The 22,117-nt window shown below is 37.1% G+C and overlaps 1 protein-coding gene across 11 annotated transcripts in view; it reads right to left on the bottom strand.

Moving 5' to 3' along the window:
• MAP4K3 (mitogen-activated protein kinase kinase kinase kinase 3) overlaps positions 1-22,117 on the bottom strand; it is a 238,945-nt gene that overhangs the window by 4,812 nt on the left and 212,016 nt on the right. For 9 of the 11 annotated variants that reach the window (XR_002787226.2, XM_010595886.3, XM_003416093.4 and 6 more), the window contains 5 exons: positions 20,129-20,187; positions 17,727-17,830; positions 4,969-5,140; positions 2,909-2,977; positions 2,739-2,831 (listed from right to left, as the gene is read on the bottom strand). Coding sequence is in view for 9 of the 11 variants with exons in the window: in XM_010595886.3 (XP_010594188.1) it covers positions 2,739-2,831; positions 2,909-2,977; positions 4,969-5,140; positions 17,727-17,830; positions 20,129-20,187 (497 nt within the window). In the remaining 2 variants the exon portion in view is untranslated. Of the gene's footprint in view, positions 1-2,738; positions 2,832-2,908; positions 2,978-4,968; positions 5,141-11,517; positions 11,642-17,726; positions 17,831-20,128; positions 20,188-22,117 lie in introns of those variants that run through there. The other 2 variants (XR_010319480.1, XM_064277173.1) reach the window with 2 other exon arrangements.

Below are 22,117 nucleotides of genomic sequence, written 5' to 3'. Positions count from 1 at the left end.
AAAAAAGACAATTCACTGAAATTTTTTTTTTGTTATAGAAACTCTTTTGCTAACCTGACTTAACTTTTTAAAATACTTAGAGACTAACAAACATACATGTTCTACCACTCGACTCTCAAATTCTAGTATTTGCTATATTTGCTTTTAGTTTTAAGAAACAAACAAACACAACTGGCATACCTTATATACCCCATGATTCCAACTTTCATACATTTGGTAAGATGAATATTCAAGTTATTTCTAGTTTTTTTGTCATTAGAAACAACGATGCAATAAACATTCTTGTACATCTTGCATACATGTGAAAAACCTTCCATGAGATAGATATCTAGAAGTATAATTTTTAGTCTTCATTTTTTAATTTACATATTTAATCCATATTTTTGTGTGTAATGATTGAGGAGGAAATCCATTTTTTTCCCCACAAATAACCAGTTGTGTCAGCATTATTTGTGGGATAATCCATCACTTCTCCACTGATATATAATGCCATTAAGTTTCCATTTATGTGAGGGTCTATTTCTGGGCCGTCTCTTCTTGATACCACTGTCTTAATCACTATGATTTTATACTAAGTTTCAATATTGAGTGGGCAATTATTCTTCAAAATTTATTTTACTATTCTTGGCATTGTATAAATTTTAAGATCAGCTTATCAAGTGGCACAAAAAAATCTTGTTAGGATTTTTATTATAATTGCACTGAATTTGTGGGTTAATTTTTGAAGAATTGACATCTTTTTCATATTGAGACTTCCTACCCATCAACATGGTGTAGTTCATTTGTTCAAATCTCCTTTTATCTAAGTAATAATTTGGAATGCCTATATAATGATCTTAAACATGTTTTGATTAGATTTATTCCTACATATTTTACTGCCATTGTGAATGGGATCTTTTTTTTCTATTAAATTTTTCAATGATCATTACTGGCATATAGGAAAGCTATTCATTTGTGTTACTCAGATCTAGCAACTCTGAATTCTCTTATTACTTCTAGAAGTTTACCTATACAGTTTCTTGTATTTTCTACATAGATAACCACACCATCACCTTTTTTCTGTCTAATCCATCATACTTTCCTTTTCTTGTCTATTAAGACAATGTTGAAATATGACGACAGCAAGCATCCTTATCTTGTTCTCCACTTTAATGGGAATTACTTTGACCATTAAACATGATATTTGTAATAGGTTTTGCTAGGTTGAGGACATTTCCTTCCATTCCTAATTTGCTAAGAAGAGTCTTTTTTGCTTAAATCATGAATGACTTGGATTTTATTGAATGCCTTTTTGTGACTAAAAAGTTATATGGCTTTTCTATTTTAATCTTTAGTATGGTGTACTGCACAGATATCCCTTGCTTTCCTGAGATAAAGTCTACTACTTGGCAATGTGGAATTCTATTTGCTAGTATTTTACTTAGAATTTTTAAAATCTATTTTCATAAGGCAAAATTGGATTGTAATTTTTGTTTTCTATACTAATCTTGTTTGGTTTTAGCGTAAGTGTTAAACTGGTCTCATACACTGATTTGCTCAGCATTCCTTCTTGGTCTATAATCTTCAACAGTCTGTATAGGATTGGGATTATCTAGGCCTTGTAGGGTACATAAAAGTCATCTATAAAACCACCCAGCCTTATGTCTTTTGTGGGGAGAGTGCTGGATTACTAGGCTCTGAAGCAACAAGGTTGGCTTCAGGCCTTCACACTATTTTGACTTTCTGTTCTTTGTTTATCTTGTATTTTTGACCCTGCCTATGTCATTTTAGGTACGGATTCCATTTTAACATCTGGAGATCCTCCTCAAAACGACTTTTTATCAGCACTATTCTCTTTTGTTGAGGGACAAGGAAAACAGAACCAGGAATCCAGGAAAAAAAACAAATGAAGTATTTGCCCTTGGTCTTACCTACTCTGCCAACATCAAGTATCTTTATTTTAATGATAAAAGACATCAGAAAAATTGTGTATAGTTAAATACAATTTACAATTTTAATTTGTAATTATAAATCCAAATTTAAATTGTCATGCATTTTTCCCAGCACAACCCCATATACAATCATCTTCACCTTATTTTTCCTGGATATAATTATTTTAGAATATTGACTCTATCAGAAATTCTTTTCTAGAAAAAGTTTTTGTCAGGCAAAATGTGAGAGTAGCACGAAGGAAAATTCCACATATTTAAAACTCTCATCAGCAGATATAATAGCAAAAATACAATAGAGTATAAAAACCAAAAACCAAACCCACTGCCGTTGAGTTGATTCCGACTCATAGCGACCCTACACGACAGAGTAGAACTGCCCCACAGAGTTTCCAAGGAGCGCCTGGCAGATTCAAACTGCCAACCTTTTGGTTAGTAGCCATAGCACTTAACCACTATGCCACCAGGGTTTCCACCACGCCACCATGGTTTCTACAATAGAGTATACTAAGTACTAAATTTTAAAGTACAGGAGACTGGAGGAAATGGAAAACCTAACTGTGCTATGAGAAATGATATTTAATTATTTCTTTTGAAATGCCAGACCTGTAAGGAATATATTATTTATACCATAGTTATTAAACTATTTTAGAGAATATATAAAAGTAAAGGCTAATATTGATCTCATCTTCATTATATCTCATATATTTTTAAAAACAAGTCCTTAGTAATATATTTTTGTAACTTTAGATAATTATCAGATCAATGATTTTAATCAGTTTATATGCAATCAGCCAAGAAATTACTTACCTATTGATTCAATCTGGAAATCGAAGGTGAGTTCCGATGACAATTTTCTGCTAGATTTTAGTCTTCCTTGGAGATTTACTATTTTTATACAACCTAGAGAAAAAAAGTTACTCAGAAATGAAGACAAAAGTAATCTTGTTAAAACAAGATGTTCATAAATAAAAACTTACAGTCCAAGCATACAAGGATGGTATCTCTCTCCAGCTGGGTGACATGAGTAACACTTGTCTGTGGGCTATCTATAACACAAGAAAAGTTTGATAAACTTATAGAAAAGATAATATTTAAAGCATGTAGATGCACACACAGAGAGAGAACTCTGAGCATCACTGTGTTTGAAATGTGCGTCATTTCAACAATGTCAACAATGTGTTCTTAAAAGGCAGCTATCTTTCCGGTTTAATGTGTTGTTTAACAGAACCTGGGCTTCAGCAACCATGTTATTTGTGATTTTTTTGTTGTTTGTTTTTTCAATTCAGGAAAACCTACGTCCCTTAATTTTTTTCTTTTTGTGAACAATCTTCCAGGCTTTCAACAAACTCCTGCCTAATCAATATTTTATTGGCAAACTGGTTCCTCAACATTTCCCTAGTAGCCATAAACCCCAACCAAGGGCTGCTGTGAGGCCTCTAAAAATTGTCCTCTAATATGGTCACTGTCTATAGCAAAACATTCTAAAATGACAGTTTTAAAGAGAAAACTTTGAAAGGGTCTAAAAGCAAAAGTAAAAGGGGTTCATAACAAACACGATACTTTAAAAAATAAAAGTTAAAAAGGCCTTTAAAGGTTGTGTTTTTTAAAATGCAAGAAAAACTCAAGTTTTACCTATATGAATTAGAAGGTTTCAAACAATCAAATTTGTGTACAAAGCTCATTAAATGAAGATAGTATTTCTTCAAATACTAGGGTAACTAGCTATGGAGGAAGGATCTACTATGCAACTTGACAATGTAGATCAAAATTTAAGGAAATAAATTATATAAGAGACTTATTTTCAAGCACTCTCAAACACTTGGGCAGTAGCTGTTTACTTATGATTACATACAAATCATGTTTTTTTTTTTTTCATTTACTAAAGCTACTTTTTTTTTTTTTTTACTGGGTAGCACCTGTGTATCAATTACAAGTATATACTAGAAAACAAACTATAATTGAAATATTCTATAATTCAGCTTTTCCTTCTCCTTAAATTGGTGTTTCTTTTAGCCTGAGGTTTGTGTATACGTGTGGTTCTCAAAGAGTGGTTTCTGACCTACAGCCTCAGCATTGCCTAGGAACACAGAAAAATGAAAATATTCGGAGCCCCCTCCAGACCTACAGAATGACAAACTAGGGATGGGGCCCAGCAGTGTGCCTAAACACGTCTCCAGGTGATTCTGAAGCACGCTCAAGTTTGGGGACCACCTGTCTGTATTAAATACTGAATGATCCCTTTGACCAACACTCCTAGTAAAGTGATGAAATGTGATTAAAAAGGTAAAATCATCAGAGCCAGGGCAACTGGAATTATGTAATAATGCAATTTTTAGGTATATACCATTTTAAATTACATTAAGTAGCTGAAAATTTTGAAAGTTATGAAATCATTAAGTGCCCAGGTTTTTTTTAATGTGTCCTATGTCAAAAATAAGCATTTCATAAAGATTCATTTTCATATTAATAAACTGCATTCAAAACAATAAAAAAAAAGTTTAGGTGCATATAAAATTCTCTAAAAAATAAATTCAAAAAATTGAATGTACTACATCAAAGCATTAAAAAACATTTACGCATACATAAGCTATTATTTAAAATGTCATATTTTATGTTGTGTTTCTCAAAAATCATAAAATGGCCCAGGTATACCTCATTTTATACAAACAGACATGTATATGGAAAACTGTGTGTTAATATACATCAAATACAGGACTCTCAGGATTAATCTATACAAAACTCATCTCTAAATAAAAAGTTGGTGCATATGCTCTGGACACAGTCAAGTCTCAATACACATTTTCTGTCAATCAAATTGTTTCAAATGTATTGAACAAATTAGCTATTTGAAAACAAGTCATTTTCTCCCAGTTTCATAGTAGGTATTTAAAACTGGATTTCCATGCACTATTTCTGCTTAAAGAAACATTAAATTATAAAACTAGTATGTATGTGTGTGTGTATATGTATGTGTGTGTGTACACACACACACACACACACACACACACGTCTTAATAAGTCAATAAAAATCACAAACCTGATTCGGTAAACCACGAAGAGGTAGAATTTGGATTGACAGTCTCAAATTGAACCACCTGGTTGAAGTCTCTCCCTCTACTGACACCAACACAAACTAACGGGTACTCCTGTTCAGGAACTACCAGCATTTCAAACATTCTAAGTGGGCAGGGTATAGGAAAATCTATGTGCTGAGAGAAGAAACAAAAAAACATTAAACAAAGAAGACCCAAAAGCCAAATAATTTATACTATTAACAATCTTTAGTTTTATAAAAATATATGAAATAGCTTTCTACTATAAAGATTCTTCTTGTCACAGAAACTCAGGGTATGCCAAAAAATCTGAATTATAAAGTATTTTTATAAAGATTTTAGGCTCACCAACGTGAAATTTTAACATTAAAATCCCATAATTTTAGGCTCTTAGGTCTGGAAGAAGGAGCTCTAGTGGTGCAATGGTTAAGTGCTCAGCTATTAACCCAAGGTCAGCAGTCTGAACCCACTCAATGGCTCCTCAGGGAAAGAAGACCTGGGGATCTGCTTCTAAAAAGGTTATAGCCTAAGAAACCTATGGGGCAGTTCTTCCATGAGTCAGAATCTACTTGATGGCACCTGGGAATGACAACAGGACTGGAAGGGAAGTAAAAAAATCAACCGTCCAACCCTCTTTTTTCTGAGTTGGAAACTGAGGCCCAGGAGTAGGGTGACTGGTTCAGGGTCCCCCTGTGCTTTGTGGCATGGTCTCCCGTCTCCCAATTTGACCTCCGTTTATACTTCCTTTTGCCTTCTTTTTCAACTGAGCAAACATGGCTAAGAGAACTGAAAATTTAATCAGCCAGAAACACTTCTAAGTGTGGATAGAGTCACAAGTTAGAGAGAAATTTAGCTTCATATCGCAAGTGATTTCACCCAATAAGTTAACTTACACAGTTATAATACAATCAATTTTAATTTTAAACAACTTAATTTTTTTTTTGTATTATAAAGAGGGTGAATACATTACATTTAGAAGTTTGGAAAAATAGATGGAAGACACTAACTGCATTAGTAATTAGGAAATAAAACCACAATGAGATACCAGAGATACCCACCAGACTGGTTAAAAATAAACTAAAAAAAGTAACAGTAACAGTATTGGAAAGGAGTAAACAGATGCTCCCACATTGGTGGTGGGAATAAAAACTGGTATACCCACATCGGCTAATTACATTATCCAGTAGCACAGAGGATGCCTAAAATCTGCAATGGCGGTCCTGGGTACACACCCCAGGGTACACAAGCACATGCACACCAGGAGACATATACACAGATGCTCACAGCAGCATTGTTCAGAATAACCAAAAACTGGAAATAACCTAAATGCCTATCAACAGTAAATGAATAAAACTATGGCATATTCACACAATAGAATACACAGCAATGAAAATAAACAATCTATATCTACATCCAAGAACTACACAAATCAAATGTTGTAAAAAGAAGCCAGACACAACTGAATACATACTGTTGATTCCACTTATACACTGTTACAAAACTCAGATAAAATTAATTCTAATGTTTAGGGATGCATACTTATACAGTAATACTAGAAAGAAAAGCAAGGACTTTCTCTAGCCATAAAAGTTAGGACAATGGTTTCCTTTGTAGGAAAGAGGGGGTGGCGGCAACCAGAACAGGTGCCATGGGGAGTTCTGAGGTGCCAGAATGTTATTAACAAAAAAATTCTTTTTTTAGTGTTTTTCTGAATATACGCAAATATACCAGTTTCACCAAATCTCTCCAGCAGTGGATATTAACCAACAAAAACAATTTGTTATTTTAATAAAGTTGACTTTTTTTCAAGCTTTCATTTAATAACTGTATTTCTTTGCATACAAGCTACCCCTTTGCCCTTTTAACTAATAGGTATTTTAATGCTTTTCTTACTACAACTCCCGATGTAACTCAATTCTTTTTCAAGAAGTTAGCATTTCTTTCACTTGTCAAATTTTCCAAAATGAACTAGGGCTACATTGGCTAAGATTGCTCAAAACATGCAAGAAGTACCAAGTTGAAGAATTTTCCCCACCACTGCTTTTTCAGAATAAGTTTTAATGGTCTTTTTATTCTTCTGATAGAAAATTCTCACTGAGATTTTAACTGCAACTGTTCACATCACAAACTATAAACTAGTCCAGAGAAAAATGACATCCGAGACAGGCCATGATTTTACATTTACTCAAGTCTTTAATATTTTTAAACAAAATTTCTTTTAAAAAACATTGGTCTTACACTTATTAACTTTTATTTCTTTCGTTGCCGTTATGAATTTTCAAAACGGTTATTCCCAGTATTTAACAAAGTTATTCTTTTAATCTGGCCAAAATTAAAAAACTTGACCGTTTCACATTATTTATGATTATAAATATATGAGCCCTGGTGGCACAGTGGTTGAGAGCTACAGTGAGCTACAGCTGCTAATCAAAACGCTGGCAGTGTGAATCCACCAGCCACTCCTTGGAAATCCTACGGGGCAGTTCTACTCTGTCCTACAGGGTCGCTATAAGTCGGAAACCACTCGACGGCAAAGGGTTTATACATAATTACATTTCCTCTTCTAAATTTCTTTCAATATGTTTCATTACTCTCGGGCACAATACCCAAAACACTATTAAACGGTAGTGGGATTATCTTCTTTTTGTGTTTCTATATAACACACTGAGGTCATCAGAATATTTAAACAAGGGTATACTCTGTGGTTTAAAATCAGAAAAGTTGTGTGTCAGGTTGTATCCTTTCACCATACTTATTCAATCTGTATGCTCAGCAAATAATCTGAGAAGCTGGACTATAATGAAGAGGAATGGGATCAGGACTGGATGAAGACTCATTAACAAACTTTGATACGCAGACCACACAGCCTTGCTTGCTGAAAATGAACAGGACTTGAAGCGCTTATTGATGAAGATCAAAGACCACAGCTTGCTGAATGGATTACACCTCAACATAAAGAAAAAAATCCTCACATCTGGATCAATAAGCAACATCACGATAAATGGACAAAATATTGATGTTGTAAAGAATTTCACTTTACTTGGATTCATAGTTAGCGCCATAGAAGCAGCAGTCAAGAAATCAAAGGACATATTGCATTGGGCAAATCTGCTGCAAAAGACTTCTTTTAAAGCACTAAAGCAAAGACGTCACTTCGAAGACTAAGGTGCACCTGACCCAAGCCATGATGTTTTCAACCGCCTCATATGCATGCGAAAGCTGGACAATGAATAAGAAGACTGAAGAAGAGCTGATGCTTTTGAGTTGTGGTGTTGGTGAAGAATACGGAATATCCATGGACTGCCAGAAGAATGAACAAATCTGTCTTGGAATCAGTACAGCCAGAATACTCCTTAGAAGCGAGGACGGTGAGACTTTGTGTCACCTACTTTGCACATGTTATCAAGAGGGGCCAGTCCCTGGAAGAGGACGACATGCTTGGTAAGGTAATGGGTCATCAAAAGAGAGAAACGCCGTGAACGAGATAGACTGACAATTGCTGCAATGATGGGCTCAAGTATAATAACGACTGTGAGAATGGCGCAGGACCAGGCAACGTTTTGTTCTATTGTACGTAGGATCACTATGTTTCGGAACCAACTGGAGGGCACCAAACAACATGTAACACACTGAGATAATCGGAATATTTATACCACTGTAATGGGATTCCCTTTTATTTCTGAGTCCTCCCTGGGATAAATCCTTCTTGTTTGCGCTGAGTAATCCTCCTAAAACTGTTAAATCCGATTTACCGCCAGTGTAGGTTATCCTGACTCCCAATCACTTTCATATAACCTTCAGTTTTAGCACATTAAACACTGATATCCTTAAATCTAATAATCCTTTGGATGCTAAATTCGATTTTTCATACAACTTCCAGCTTAAAAGGCTCTGCCTGCCAGGCACTGTCCCTGGGAGGACAGGCTAGACTATCACTCAAGTGCACAGCTGCTGAGCCCCCTTCCATCCCTGCAAATGCCCCTGAGAGTTGTTTATCCAGGGTGGGCCCACTCAAACTCCTCTCCAACCAAAGCAGAATTCAGGATACATATCTACTAAACCATATTGATTATAAAATTCTCCATGACCTTATTTATTCTGTTTACATGCTTTGCAATAGACTGGCAACTCAATAATGACAATGCCTAGTACAATGTACTTCCGGGATTTTGTTCTTAGTTTCTGTTTCATGGTATGTCATACATATTTCATGACATGATATATATTTGTCTTACTTCAACCCGGTTTATTTTGTTTAAACCACTGATTCATTATTTGTCCTCCTCCTACCAGGAATGTCATTCTTTCTGCGTTTCCATTCTATGTTTATTGGCAACAGGATTTCTCAACCTCAACATTTACTATTGACATTTTGAGTTGGATAATTCTTTGTTGTGGAGGACTGTCTAGCAGTATCCCTAACCTCTGTCCCAAGTTGTGGCAACCAGAAAAGGCTCTGGGCATTGTCAGGTGTCCCCTGGCGGCAAAACCACCCCCCACGGAGAACTACTGATATACAAAATCACTAAGATCCAAATTTTGATACATACACCAGATAAAAAAAACCAAACTCGCTTCCATCGAGTGAGTTCCGACTCATGATGCGCATGTGGTTGTCGTCAGGCGCCGTTGAATAGGTTCCAACACATGGCGACCCTATCGGACAGGGTTTCCAAGGAGCAGCTGGTGGATCTGAACTGCCAACCTTCTGGTTAGTATCTGAGCTCTTAACCACTACGCCACCAGAGCTCCAATGATATATACAGGTCTCAGAAAGTTTCGGTATGTCTTCTTAACCACTAATAAAAAAAATACACCAAATACCACACCACACACATAACTAATGTAACTAGGAACAGACTATTTTCACTTAATACAGCATTTTCTCGAGAAAACAAAAAGGTGAAATGGGCGACCCTTACTACTGGTTTTAGTGTTAGAAGACACAATGCGGTCCTCCTGGCTGGACTGGGGAGCAGTAGATGATTCATGGTGCCCACATCCCTTCCTTCTCTATGGCCACTGGAGTGCCTCCAGCCCACGCCCAGGTACTTCATCAATCCTCTCCAAACCTCATTTCTAGGAGCCTTCCCATTACCTGGAGCATGTTCTTTGGATAAAATCTCTCATAGCTTTAATAAGGTGTCATGGACCGAATTATGTCCCCCCAAAATGTGTGTATCAACTTGCTTAGGCCATGACTCCCAGTATAGTGTGGTTGTCCTCCTTTTTGTGATTGTAATTTTATGTTGAGAGGATTCAGGTGGGATTGTAACACCACCCTCACTCAGGTCACCTCCCTGATGCAAGGTAAAGGGAATATCCCTGGGGTGTGGCCTGCACCACCTTTTATCTCAAGGGATAAAAGGAAAGGGAAGCAAGCAGAGAGTGGAGGATCTCATACCACCAAGAAAGCAGCACCAGGAGCAGGGTGCATCGTTTGGACCCAGGGTCCCTGCGCCTGAGAAGCTCCTTGACCATGGGAAGACTGATGACAAGGCATCTTCCTCCAAAGCTGTCAGAGACAGAAAGCCTTCCCCTAGAGATGACACCCTGAATTTGGGCTTATAACCTACTAGACTGTGAGAAAATAAATTTCGCTTTGTTAAAGCCATCCACTTGTGGTATTTCTGTTATGGCAGCACTAGATAACTAAGACATAAGGTTAAAAAAAGATTAATTCTCTTTGAAATGTGATGAGAACAGTAAAGCAGAAAGAAAGCAATGCTTCTGCTTCTTTCCTAATTTTTTGTCAGCAAATGAGAAAACCAATAGCTTTTGACTATTTCTATTAGTTTCCAATAATAACATGAAGCACCATGAATAAGTGAAGGAGATTTCCTTCTAACAGTTTTAAATCCAGTTGTTATTGGTGATTATCCTTGAGGGCAGGTGCTACATGTTATTCATATTTGTCTCTTTACTAAAAAGCTTGTGCCTGGTTTGTAATAAGTACATGTTTGCTGGGAAGATCTTTCATTTATGATAAAAACATGGTCTAACGAAACAAAAACATTTGTCAGAAATGTCATTTAGAAAGGATAGGGAAAGGATAATTATAGAGAAAGCATAAGAATGTTTTGAACAAATCTGATAAAGTTATAGTGTAGCAACATCATAAATATTAATAAAATTAATGTCAAATATGGAGAAACAAAATATACAAACAGTAAAGTCTTGAAGCAGTGAGACAGAAAGAATAGTCATGATAAGATTAAGGAGACAGGTAAGGGCCTGTGTATGGCTCAGAGGGTTTAAGCAAAGGGGGTAGAGTAAGAATGTCTTGAAGGAAACCTGCAAACAGAATTGTACTATTAGTCTACTATCTTAGAATCCTGGTAAACTTGTTGCTGTTGAGTCGCTTCTGCCTTATAGTGACCCTACAGGACAGAGGAGAACTGCCCCATAGGGTTTCCAAGGAGCAGCTGGTGGATTCGAACTGCTGACCTTTTGGTTAGCAGACAAATTCTTAACCACTATGCCACCAAGACTCCAACAGGCCTCATTAGTCAGAGTCAGTCCAGGCTCCACACCTGTGTTCCTGGGGACCAAGGTGCCATCCACCTGGAGAAGAGAAGCCACGGATGGGTAATTTTTAAGCTTCCCATTTCTTCAAAATATGTATTCTCTCCTGTATATTCTTGATACCCAAAATTCCTTTAATAGAGAAAAAGGACCTTCATTACATATTAGAATAAATGGCTTAACATATCAGAAGAGACATGAAATTCATTTATGCTAAGGTTTAATCAGTCTATCAGTATATATAATTTACTGCTATGATGAAACTGTTTTTCATTTTGATAGAGATTAGGAATGGAAGGAATAAGAAAGACACCTAAAATGGACTGAAAAAAAGGAAGGAAGAACGTAGTCAGGGAAGGAAGGGGCTGCAGAAGACTCCAAGTCTGTATATACTTTATACTCTTTATACTCCATCTAGGACACGGTATGCCTTTATCAAATATGAAAGAACAAAGAAGAACTGAGAACAAAAAAATTTGCAATAAATGGGCTGTATTCAGTAACTCTGCTTCAGACAATTCATAAGGCTACTTTTCTGTCAGCTTTTGGTTTAAAGAATTTTTGTTTCAGTGAATTTATTTGTGAAAATATTATCTTGGTATGTTTCAAATTTTTCAAACTATTTTTCCACTTCTTTAACCAGAGTTAATCCTAGAGGGTCTGAGGAGTTCCTGGGTGGTGCAAACGGTTAAGGTGCTCAGCTGTTAACCGAAAAGTTGGAGGTTCAAGTCCACTCAGAGGTGCCTCAAAAGAAATGCTTGGCAATCTACTTCTAAAAAAAAATTAACCACTGAAAGCCCTACAGGGCGTGGTCTGCCCTGACACACACGGGGCCACCATCACTCGGAGCTGAAAGCCCTACAGGGCATGGTCTGCCCTGACACACACGGGGTCACCATCACTGGGAGCTGAAAGCCCTACAGGGCGTGGTCTGCCCTGACACACACGGGGCCACCATCACTCGGAGCTGAAAGCCCTACAGGGCGTGGTCTGCCCTGACACACACGGGGTCACCATCACTGGGAGCCGACTCTTTGGCATCTGGTTTTAACCTTGAGGTTATATTGATGTAAAAATTAAAAATAGATCCCTTCATCACTTAAAAATTTTAAATAACAAGAAACACCAATTCTTTATCCTAATTCTATATTTTACAATTTAGGAAGAATCCCACTCTGATTATACTCTGACTCCAATTTCTACTGAGATATAAAACTCTCATAAGTAAGAGTGCTTAATCCATATATAACAGCAGAGAAAACAGCTTTTAAAAGTTTATGTGTTTGGTTTTATAGGACAGAACTGAGAATTGACAATTAAACCCAGCTATTTTTTTTTTTTTTTTAATCTCTGAACAACTGATTTTCAACAAGGGGTGAAAGTCCATTCAGTGGGGCAGAACAGTCTCTTTAATAAATGTTGTTAGCAAAACAGGATATCCACCTGCAGAAAAATGAAACAAGACCCATACCTCACAAAAAAAAAACACAAAAACTTAATCTGGATCAAAGACCTAAATGTTAAACCTAAAACCATAAAATTCTTGGGAGAAAACTATGGGAACTAATCTTTTGTAAAAACTGGATAACAAACTTAACACCAAATGCATGAATAGATGAAGACAAAATGGATGGGACCTTATAAAAACTAAAAACTTATACTCATCAAAAGACTTTATTAAAAGAGTAAATACACAACCTATAGACTGGGCAAAAATCTTTGGAAACGACTGATTCAATACAGGTCTAATCTCTAACATCTACAGAAAACTTTGACAGCTCAACAACAAAAAGACAAAACAACCCAAACACAAAACGGGCAAAGGTCATGAACAGAACCTTCACCAAAGAGGACATCCAAGCAGCCTTGAAACATACGAAGAGATGTTCACAATTAGCCATTATAGAGATGCAAATCAAAACTACAATGAGATACCATCTTATCCTACTAAAATGGCACTGATAACAAAAAACAAACAAAAAAACAGATAAATATTGGCAAGGATGTGGGGAGATTAAAACCCTGATCCATTGCTGGTGGAACTGTAAAATAGTACAACCACTACAGAAAACAGTATGGTGCTTTCTCAAAAAACTAGAAACAGAAGTATCCCATGATCCAGCAATCCCACTCCTAGGTATATACCCTAGATTCCTAAAAGTAATGACACAGACAGATATACACACCTACATTCATTGCTGCTTTATTCACAATAGCAAATAAGTGGAAACAACCAAAGGGCCCATGAACGAAAAAGCAAACTGTGGTACATACATGGAGTACTACGTGACCATAAATAAAGCACAACGAGGCATCGAAACACAACATGGATGGACTTGGAGGTCATGATGCTAAGTAAAACAAGTCAAGCATACAAGGGCCACACATTGCACGATCCCTCTTTTACAAGAAGACAAGAAAAGGTATATACAGAGACCAGTGTTAATTGGTGGTTAGCAGGGAGAGGAGACGGAGGGCGGCGAGGAAAGTATGCTTTAGATTGTAGAGACGTGTTATTTTTAGTGATGGGAAAAGCGGCGCTGAATGTGGATGTAGTGAGCCGCAGTACAACCAAAGTGAAAATGAGTGTTAGAGCACATATGGATGGGCACAGGCATACTGGTTGGTATACAGCCAGGCACAGATGTGTACATAGGCGAGAAGAGACAGAAGTATCTATAAAACCAAAAACCAAACCCATTGCTGTCGAGTCAATTCCAATTCACAGCAACCCTGTAGGACAGAGTAGAACTGCTCCAAGGGGTTTCCAAGGCTAGAAATCTTTTTTTTTAAATTGTGCTTTAGGTGAAAGTTTACAGCTCAAGTTAATTTCTCAACCAAAACTTTATACACATACTGTTATGTGACACTAGTTGCAATCCCTATAATGTGACAGCACACTTCCCCTTTCCACCCTGGGTTTCCCGTGTCCATCCAACCAGCTCCTGTCCCTTCTTGCCTTCTCATCCTGCCTCCAGACAGAAGCCGCCCATTTGGTCTTGTCATGGGAGTTTCCCTGGGATGTAGCCTGTACCACCTTTTATCTCTTCAGAGATAAAAGGAAAGAGAAGCAGAGAGTGGGGAACCTCATACCACCAAGAAAGCAGCACCAGGAGCAGAGCGTGTCCTTTGGACCTGGGGTCCCTGTGCCTGAGAAGCTCCTTGACCAGGGGAAGATTGAGAACAAGGACCTTCCTCCAGAGCCGACAGAGAGAAAAGCCTTCCCCTGGAGCCAGCAGCCTGAATTTGGACTTGTAACCTACCAGACTATGAGAAAATAAATTTCTCTTTGTTAAAGCCATCCACTTGTGGTATTTCTGTTACAGTAGCACTAGATGACTAAGACAGGTCTCATGATTTTTAGGAGCTCCCAGTTCTCTAGTTTCTCTTCTGGTGTTTGTGCATTGTTAGTTACAGTTTGTATTTTGTTTATGCCATGTATTAGGGCTCCTAGTATTGTCCCCATTTTTTCTTCCATGATCTTTATCGTTTTAGATTTTGTTTAGGTCTTTGATCCATTTTGAGTTAGTTTTTGTACACGGTGCGAGGTATGGGTTTTGTTTCATTTTTTTGCAAGTGGATATCCAGTTATGCCAGCATCATTTGTTAAAGAGACTGTCTTTTCCCCATTTAACAGGCTTTGGGCCTCTGTCAAATATCAGCTGCTCACAGGTAGATGAATTTAAATCTGGATTCTCAATTCTGTTCCATTGGTCTATGTATCTGTTTTTGTACCAGAACCAGACTGTTTTGACTACCAGGACGGTATAACGGGTTCTAAAATCAGGTTGTGTGAGGGCTCCCACTTTGTTCTTCTTCAATAATGCTTTACTTACCAGGGGCCTCTTCCTTTTTCATACGAAGTTGGTAGTTTGTTTCTCCATTGTGTTAGAAAATGTTGTTGGAATTTGGATCAGGACTGCATTGTATCTGTAGATTGCTTTGGGTAGATCAGACATTTTCACAATATTGAGTCTTCTTATCCTTAAGCAAGGCATGTTTTTCTATTTATGTAGGTCTCCTTTGGTTTCTTGCAGTAGTGACTTGTAGTTTTCTTTGTATAGGTCTTTTATGTCTCTAGTTAGATTCATTCCTAAGTATTTTATCTTCTTGGGGGCCACTGAAAACGTTATTGATGTGGTGATTTCCTGTTTGAAGTTCTCTTTGTTGATGTAGAGGAATCTGATGGATTTTTGTATGTTTATCTTGTACCCTGATACTTTGAAGAAATCTTCTATTAGTTCTAGTAGTTTTCTTGTGAATTCTTTGGGGTTTTCATATCATCTGCAAATAGGGATACTTATACCTCTTCCTTACCAATTTGGATGCCCTTTATTTCTTTAACTAGCCTAACTGCTCTGGCTAGGATCTCCAGCACAATGTTGAATAAGAGTGATGATAAAGGGCATCCTTGTCTGGTTTCTGTTCTTAAGGGGAACACTTTTGGACTCTCTCCATTTAGGATGATGCTGGCTGTTGGCTTTGTATAAATGTCCTTTATTACTTTGAGGAATTTCCCTTCTATTCCTATTTTGCTGAGAGTTTTTATCATGAATGTGTGTTGGACTTTGTCAAATGTCAAGGCTGTAAATCTTTACAGAAGCAGACTGCCACATTTTTCTCCTGTGGAGCAGCTGGTGAGTTTGAACCACTGACCTTTGGGTTAGCAGCCAAGCACTTAACCACTGCACCATTAGGAGTATATGATAGAAGTATCATGTAAATACAAACACGTTGGTGCAGGCACATATACTCACAGAAGACACAAATACAGATACTCCTCACACAGAACCAAAAACCTTCCAAGACTGGTTTTCTGGGTTTGAAAGCTTAGGACCATAGTCTCATGGGATAACTCAGTCAACTGGCATGATATAGTTCACAAAAGTCGTGATCTGCATCCTAGTGAAGTAGCGTCTGGGATCTTAAAAGCTTGCGCAAGTGGCCATCTAAGACATAATTACATACAGACCTCTACTCACCAGAAGTAAAACAGTAAGAGGGTAACCAAAAGCTCAGAGAAGAAACCAGTCTGCATGAGCCACAACCTCATCTACCCTGAGACTAGAAGAACTAGATGGTGCCCAGCTACCACCACTGACCTTTCTGACTGAGGTACAACAGATGGTCCCGGACAGTGGGATGAAAATATGGAAAACTCAAATTCTTAAAAAAAAAAAAAAGGCCAGACAAACAAAGAGTAGAGAACAGAAGACTCCCTGAGACTATTGCCCCGAGACACTCTAATTTTAGAACCAAGCCTATCCCCTGAGATTATCTTTTGGCGAAACAGCAGGGTGGCACACAAAATAAAGAATATTACCCGTTAGATCAGTTCTCTACTTAAAAACCATCAATATGAAACCAAAAGGTCAACAATTACTCAAAATCAAAGATGCAATGATAAGGGGTAGGAAAACTAGAGTATCAGAAAGAGAACAAACAGAACACAGTTAAAGAGAATGTTGACACGCTGTGATAAACGTAACCATTTATTATGTTGTTAGGTATCACTGAAGAATTTGTGTGGAAAATGTCTAATGGGAACCTTACTTGCTGTGTAAACTTTCACCAAAAACTCAATGAAAATATTATTTTAAAAAATTCACTTAGTATTTCCTTAGTGTGACTCAGCCTATACATCATAAATTTTAAAAATTAGTTTTTCGTCAAAATGTAAGTTACAGATGAGTAAATATTTTAAAGAATATTCATTACATAAAGGTTCTAGAGAAATTAAGGCACAAAAACCATCCATGGGAAGGCCTGGGCAAATGAATTGGCAGCATATAGCCAAAACAAATAATTTCCTCCTCATTATGGTTATCCTTTGTTCTCTTAGATCAAATTCCAACCTCAAGGGTGTTTCTTTGCTATAATGAAGGAGGTCAACCAGAGAATATATTCAAAACAACATTTTCTTCATCTTTTAGCACCTCCTGTTCTTGACATCAGGCTGTATATGAGCCATATCACTTTCAGCTCCCCAGGGCCATACCCTTGGCACTATTTCTCCAGTCTCTTTCAAACTTTCATCAGTCTAATTAAATGCCTGACATTTGGAAAGATTTCCACCACACTGCCACACAATCCAAAACCATTAACTTGAAAATTACTGAAAAAACGTTTTCTGAAATGCATTTCTGACCTGAAAGAACAGAAAACATTACAATCAAGCTTTGTACTAAGAACGACATAAGCTGACTTTCAGGCTTACCTTAATTAACATAAATTTCTGCATTGGTTCAACCCATTCTAATAGCACAATGCTAGTGTGAAGTGCCCCGCATAGGTATTTATGGCCCGTGTAAGGATTTCTCACTGTCAAGGCAAAAAGTATATATGATTTCTCTTATAATACAATGTCCTTATAATAATAATTGTATGCTCAGAAAGCAAACAAACAAACCAACCAAAAAAAAAACAAAAGCTGATTGCCAGTTCAATTTCTTAATTAGACAACAAGGTGAAAAAGAAATACTGTTTCAGGTAATAGGAGGAAACTTGCCGGCTGTTTGTACCCGCAAATAAAACTGCTGGTAGAGGTGGGGGAGGGAGAAGGACTTCATAGTTAAGTGCTGCTAATGGAAAGGTCTGTGGTTAGAACCCACCAGCAGCTCTGCAGGAGAAAAGACCTGGTGATCTGCTCCCATAAAGATTACAGCCTACGAAACCCCATATGGCAAGTTCTACTCTATAGGAAAGAGTATGAGAAGATCCTGAAGAAATGGTGATGTAGATTTGGGGAGAAGTTGTTGAACTGATAGGCTACAGGGGACAGGCCAGGTGCAGCACAGTCGTGGACAGGTGGTTCAGGGTGCTTCTGGTGGTAATGTTCAGAAGTAACAATGCTTTGGTTCTAAAACCGCGACACTTGTACGCCTTCTCCCTTTTTATTAAACTCTTGCGGCCACTGGAAAACATCACAGAGATGAATCACATCTCAAAACACCACTTCAGAAATAATGAAACTAAATTGTCTGGTGTTTTGGATTTTCCTTCCCCTGGTTAAGATTTAAAGAAATATATTTGAAGTAAAGTTGAAAATTTTTAAAAGTAAAAATGGTAACAGAGTAAAATTTGTAACAATATAGATTTGAAATATTTAAATGGCAGAGAAAAGGTGAAAAGCAAAATTACTCAGCCAACGGAGACAGCAAAGTCTGTATGGGAAATTTCAGTTGCAAGGAAAAACCTGCCTGCTTCTCCCCAAGCACAGTGTCAAGATTAGTATGCTGGGTGTTCTGATGGTGACTCGGAGTATCACATCAACACCCAAACCTGTCATTCTCCTTTGGCCCAAACTAGCTGCTCCTCTTGCTTCCTGGTAACAACTGTGCTGTCCTGCAGTCTTTGGAGTTCACATTCTCAGAGTCGTCTCTAATTTCTTTTTCCTTCACACCCAGATTGTTCTTCCTTTCTATTTCCACTGCTGCTGCTCATAGCTCAGGACATTCCTTATTGTATTGTGAATAAAGTCCACATTCCTCAGGCTGTTCATACAAGACCTCTCACAAGGTATCTCCAATGTAACTGTCCACACTAATCATTGACCGTTCTTCCCTCTGTACTCTTAACTCCCGCTAAAATGGAATATTTAGGATTTATTATGCAAGCTTTATTCTTTTTTGCCCCCATATTTGTTACATCATTTCTTCTGAAATGGCCTCTTTAACTATGTATAGTTAAAATCTGCCTTCTTTTTGAGGCCTAGCCAAATGAGATCTCCTTTTTAGAGTCCTTTCCACATTATACTTTGCAGTATAGTGATTTATCTTCTTCCTTCTTTTTCCCTTTTAAAATACTATTAATTTAAGGAAGGAAACCGTTTTTGTTTTTCCTATACGTAAATAAAACTGCTAGTTGTTATGGGAGGGCAGTGGTGGTTTGGCAGTAGAATTCTCATCTTCTATGACCTGCGTTCCATTCCCAGCCAATGCACCTCAAGTACAGCCACCACCATCTACTAGTGGAGGCTTGCGTGTTGCTGCGATGCTGAACAGGTTTCAGTGGAACTCTCAGACTAAGCCAGAGTAGGAGAGGCCTGGTGGTCTACTTCCCAAAATCGGCCAGTGAAAACCCTAAGGATCACAACAGTCCAATCCCATTGTGTGTGGGGTTGCCGTGAGTTGGGTGCTGATTCGATGGCAGCCAACAATAGTAAGTTGTTATGGGGACGGGGGATGAATGATATGTAAATGGGAGACTATAACCTTCATATCACAGAGCACAAGGTTTCACATACTAAAGGCATAAAAATACGTAGGAATGAATAAATGCAGCATTACAAGCCATTACTAAGTAGAGTGGTGAATGGTAAGTAACAGGCTCCTTAGAGAACAGGGGGTGATAAAGTGCTATAATAAAAACTCATACGACTTTCTCCATTTTTTACATCAACAAATTATTAACCAAACATCTGCTATGTGTAAGGTGTTAATTATGCTGAGTCTATGTTGGGATGGAACAGCCAAGCGGAAAAAATAAACTCTTACTGACAGTATGCCCTGGGGTAGTCTTATACTAAATAAACAAACAAACAAAAACTGAGCCTCATGGAGTTTTCTTATCCACTCGTTTAAAACGTGAGGGCTACAAGTTATTGGACAGTTTACTTACCAACGCAACACTTCTGACACCACTTGGTTTCAGGAATTTTTGCTGATACAGCAAATTTCCTAAAATATAAATGAAAAGGAATATCTATTAGCCAGGCTTAGTAAAAGATAGAGGTACCGTTGAAGAGCAGTGGGAAAAAGGTGGGTTGTTCCAAAACTGTTGTTGCAAAATAGAATAAATTGGATCTCTAATTCTTCCTCCTTCCATCAATTCCAGGTGGATTAAGGATTTAAATATGAAAAATAAAGCTATAAAATATTTATAATATAGAACAATATGACTGTGATTTCTTAAATAAAGGTAAAAAAGAGAAAATCATAGAGAAAAGGTTAAACTGTAATTGACCTTTATTTTTTCAGTGATGCAGCCCTAGCACCTCAAGCTATGCCTTGTACATAGGTGGCATTCAAGTTGTTGAATGTATTTGTTGACTATATTCATAACTTTAGCTTACCAAAGTTATCACTGAGAAAAAGATACACTGGTTAGATATTTTAAGCCCATATAATGAATTTTAGCTATGTAAAAAGTTGTCTTACCACTAAAACAATTTTAAGCACTTCTTTTATTTAAATATCTTTATTTCACTACTCAAGAAAAGTTGGTTATAGATTTTCTGCAAAGGTGTTACGGAGTTTTACAAACATCTGATTCAAATTTAATATTTAAAAATCTATTCTGAACTATTCTTTAAAAACTAAGTTAAGAAATGCACACACACGTCTTTTATAATGACAGTTAATATAAGGGAGGCTGTTTGTATACTGAGTTGTATAAACCTTAAACTTCTTCACTATTTCTGTACATGTATCTTAGATGTCTTTTAAATGTGTGAATGCACCAAAGTTTAAATGTCCTTGCTGTGTACCACTCTTTTTAATTTTTTTAAAAATTAAAGTTGTACTTTTCTGGGAACATAAAATTGTACAGCACATATGTGATGACACTCAACACAATTCTAAGCAAGCTCAGAACAATCTTCTTGATGAATGTTCTTGTCGCCATGTAATTGGCAACCATGTTATTGTAATTTTGGCCACTAGTATGTTTTGTATACTGACTTTCATGTATACAAAGCAGCTTCTGAATCCTTACTGTGTATTAGGCATTCTACATTTAGTCCCTTTGAGAATACTATGAAGTTAGGTCAGTGCGTAGAAATCTGAAGCTTTTAGATTCCGTAATTTAATCAGGGTCATACAATTAGGAACTTAGAGAAAAAGAGCTCTAACCTAGTGTCTTAGTCTGACTTCAGTGCTCATAGTGACTCAACTCAAAAACAAAAATCTCTTTATTACTCATTAACGTTTTTTGCTCAGTTTAAATGAAGAGTATTCTGAGTCTGCAGAGATTTGCAGCCTTGGAAACCCCATGGGGCAGCAGTTCTACTCAGTCCTATAGGGTCTCTATGAGTCGGAACTGCCTCTATAGCAATGGGTTTGGTTTTTTGGTATCTTTGTGAATTAGAATTTTCTTGATACTATAGTACCTAAACAACGATACAGAAATTAGTCAGATGCTGAGCCAAAGGATATCTACAGTGGCCATCTAGAATATCCTAATTTCAAGTTTCTGGCTAAAGCACCTCATTGTTCTACTTGACTAATTTTTTTTATAAAAAGTTTTATATTTGGATTCATAAATTACAGTTATAATTATTAAAATATCACTTTTATATACTTTGGAGTTACATGAAGCTTACACAAACATCCTATACTCCCTCAACCAAATTTTGAGTGAAAGGGCCTTTTTAGTAAGCTCCTGATAGATTTCCACTGGCAACAAATTTAATGTTCCTGGTCCACACTTGTAAACTTGTCCCTTGATTCCCAAAGCTAAATCAGGGTTTACATGACTGAATCAGTCAAAATCTAGGAGGGTTAGATGATTGCCAGGTTCTGAGAGGCCACAGGAATACCACACTGATGAGAAAAATAAACTCTTAAGTATGGCTTGGAGTCAACAATAATCAAACTATTTAAAATAGAG

Source organism: Loxodonta africana, chromosome 26 (assembly GCF_030014295.1).
Source record: "Loxodonta africana isolate mLoxAfr1 chromosome 26, mLoxAfr1.hap2, whole genome shotgun sequence".
Taxonomy (NCBI): Eukaryota; Metazoa; Chordata; class Mammalia; order Proboscidea; family Elephantidae; genus Loxodonta; species Loxodonta africana.
Note: the sequence above shows the minus strand (reverse complement) of the source record. Positions and strands in the feature narration are given on the sequence as shown.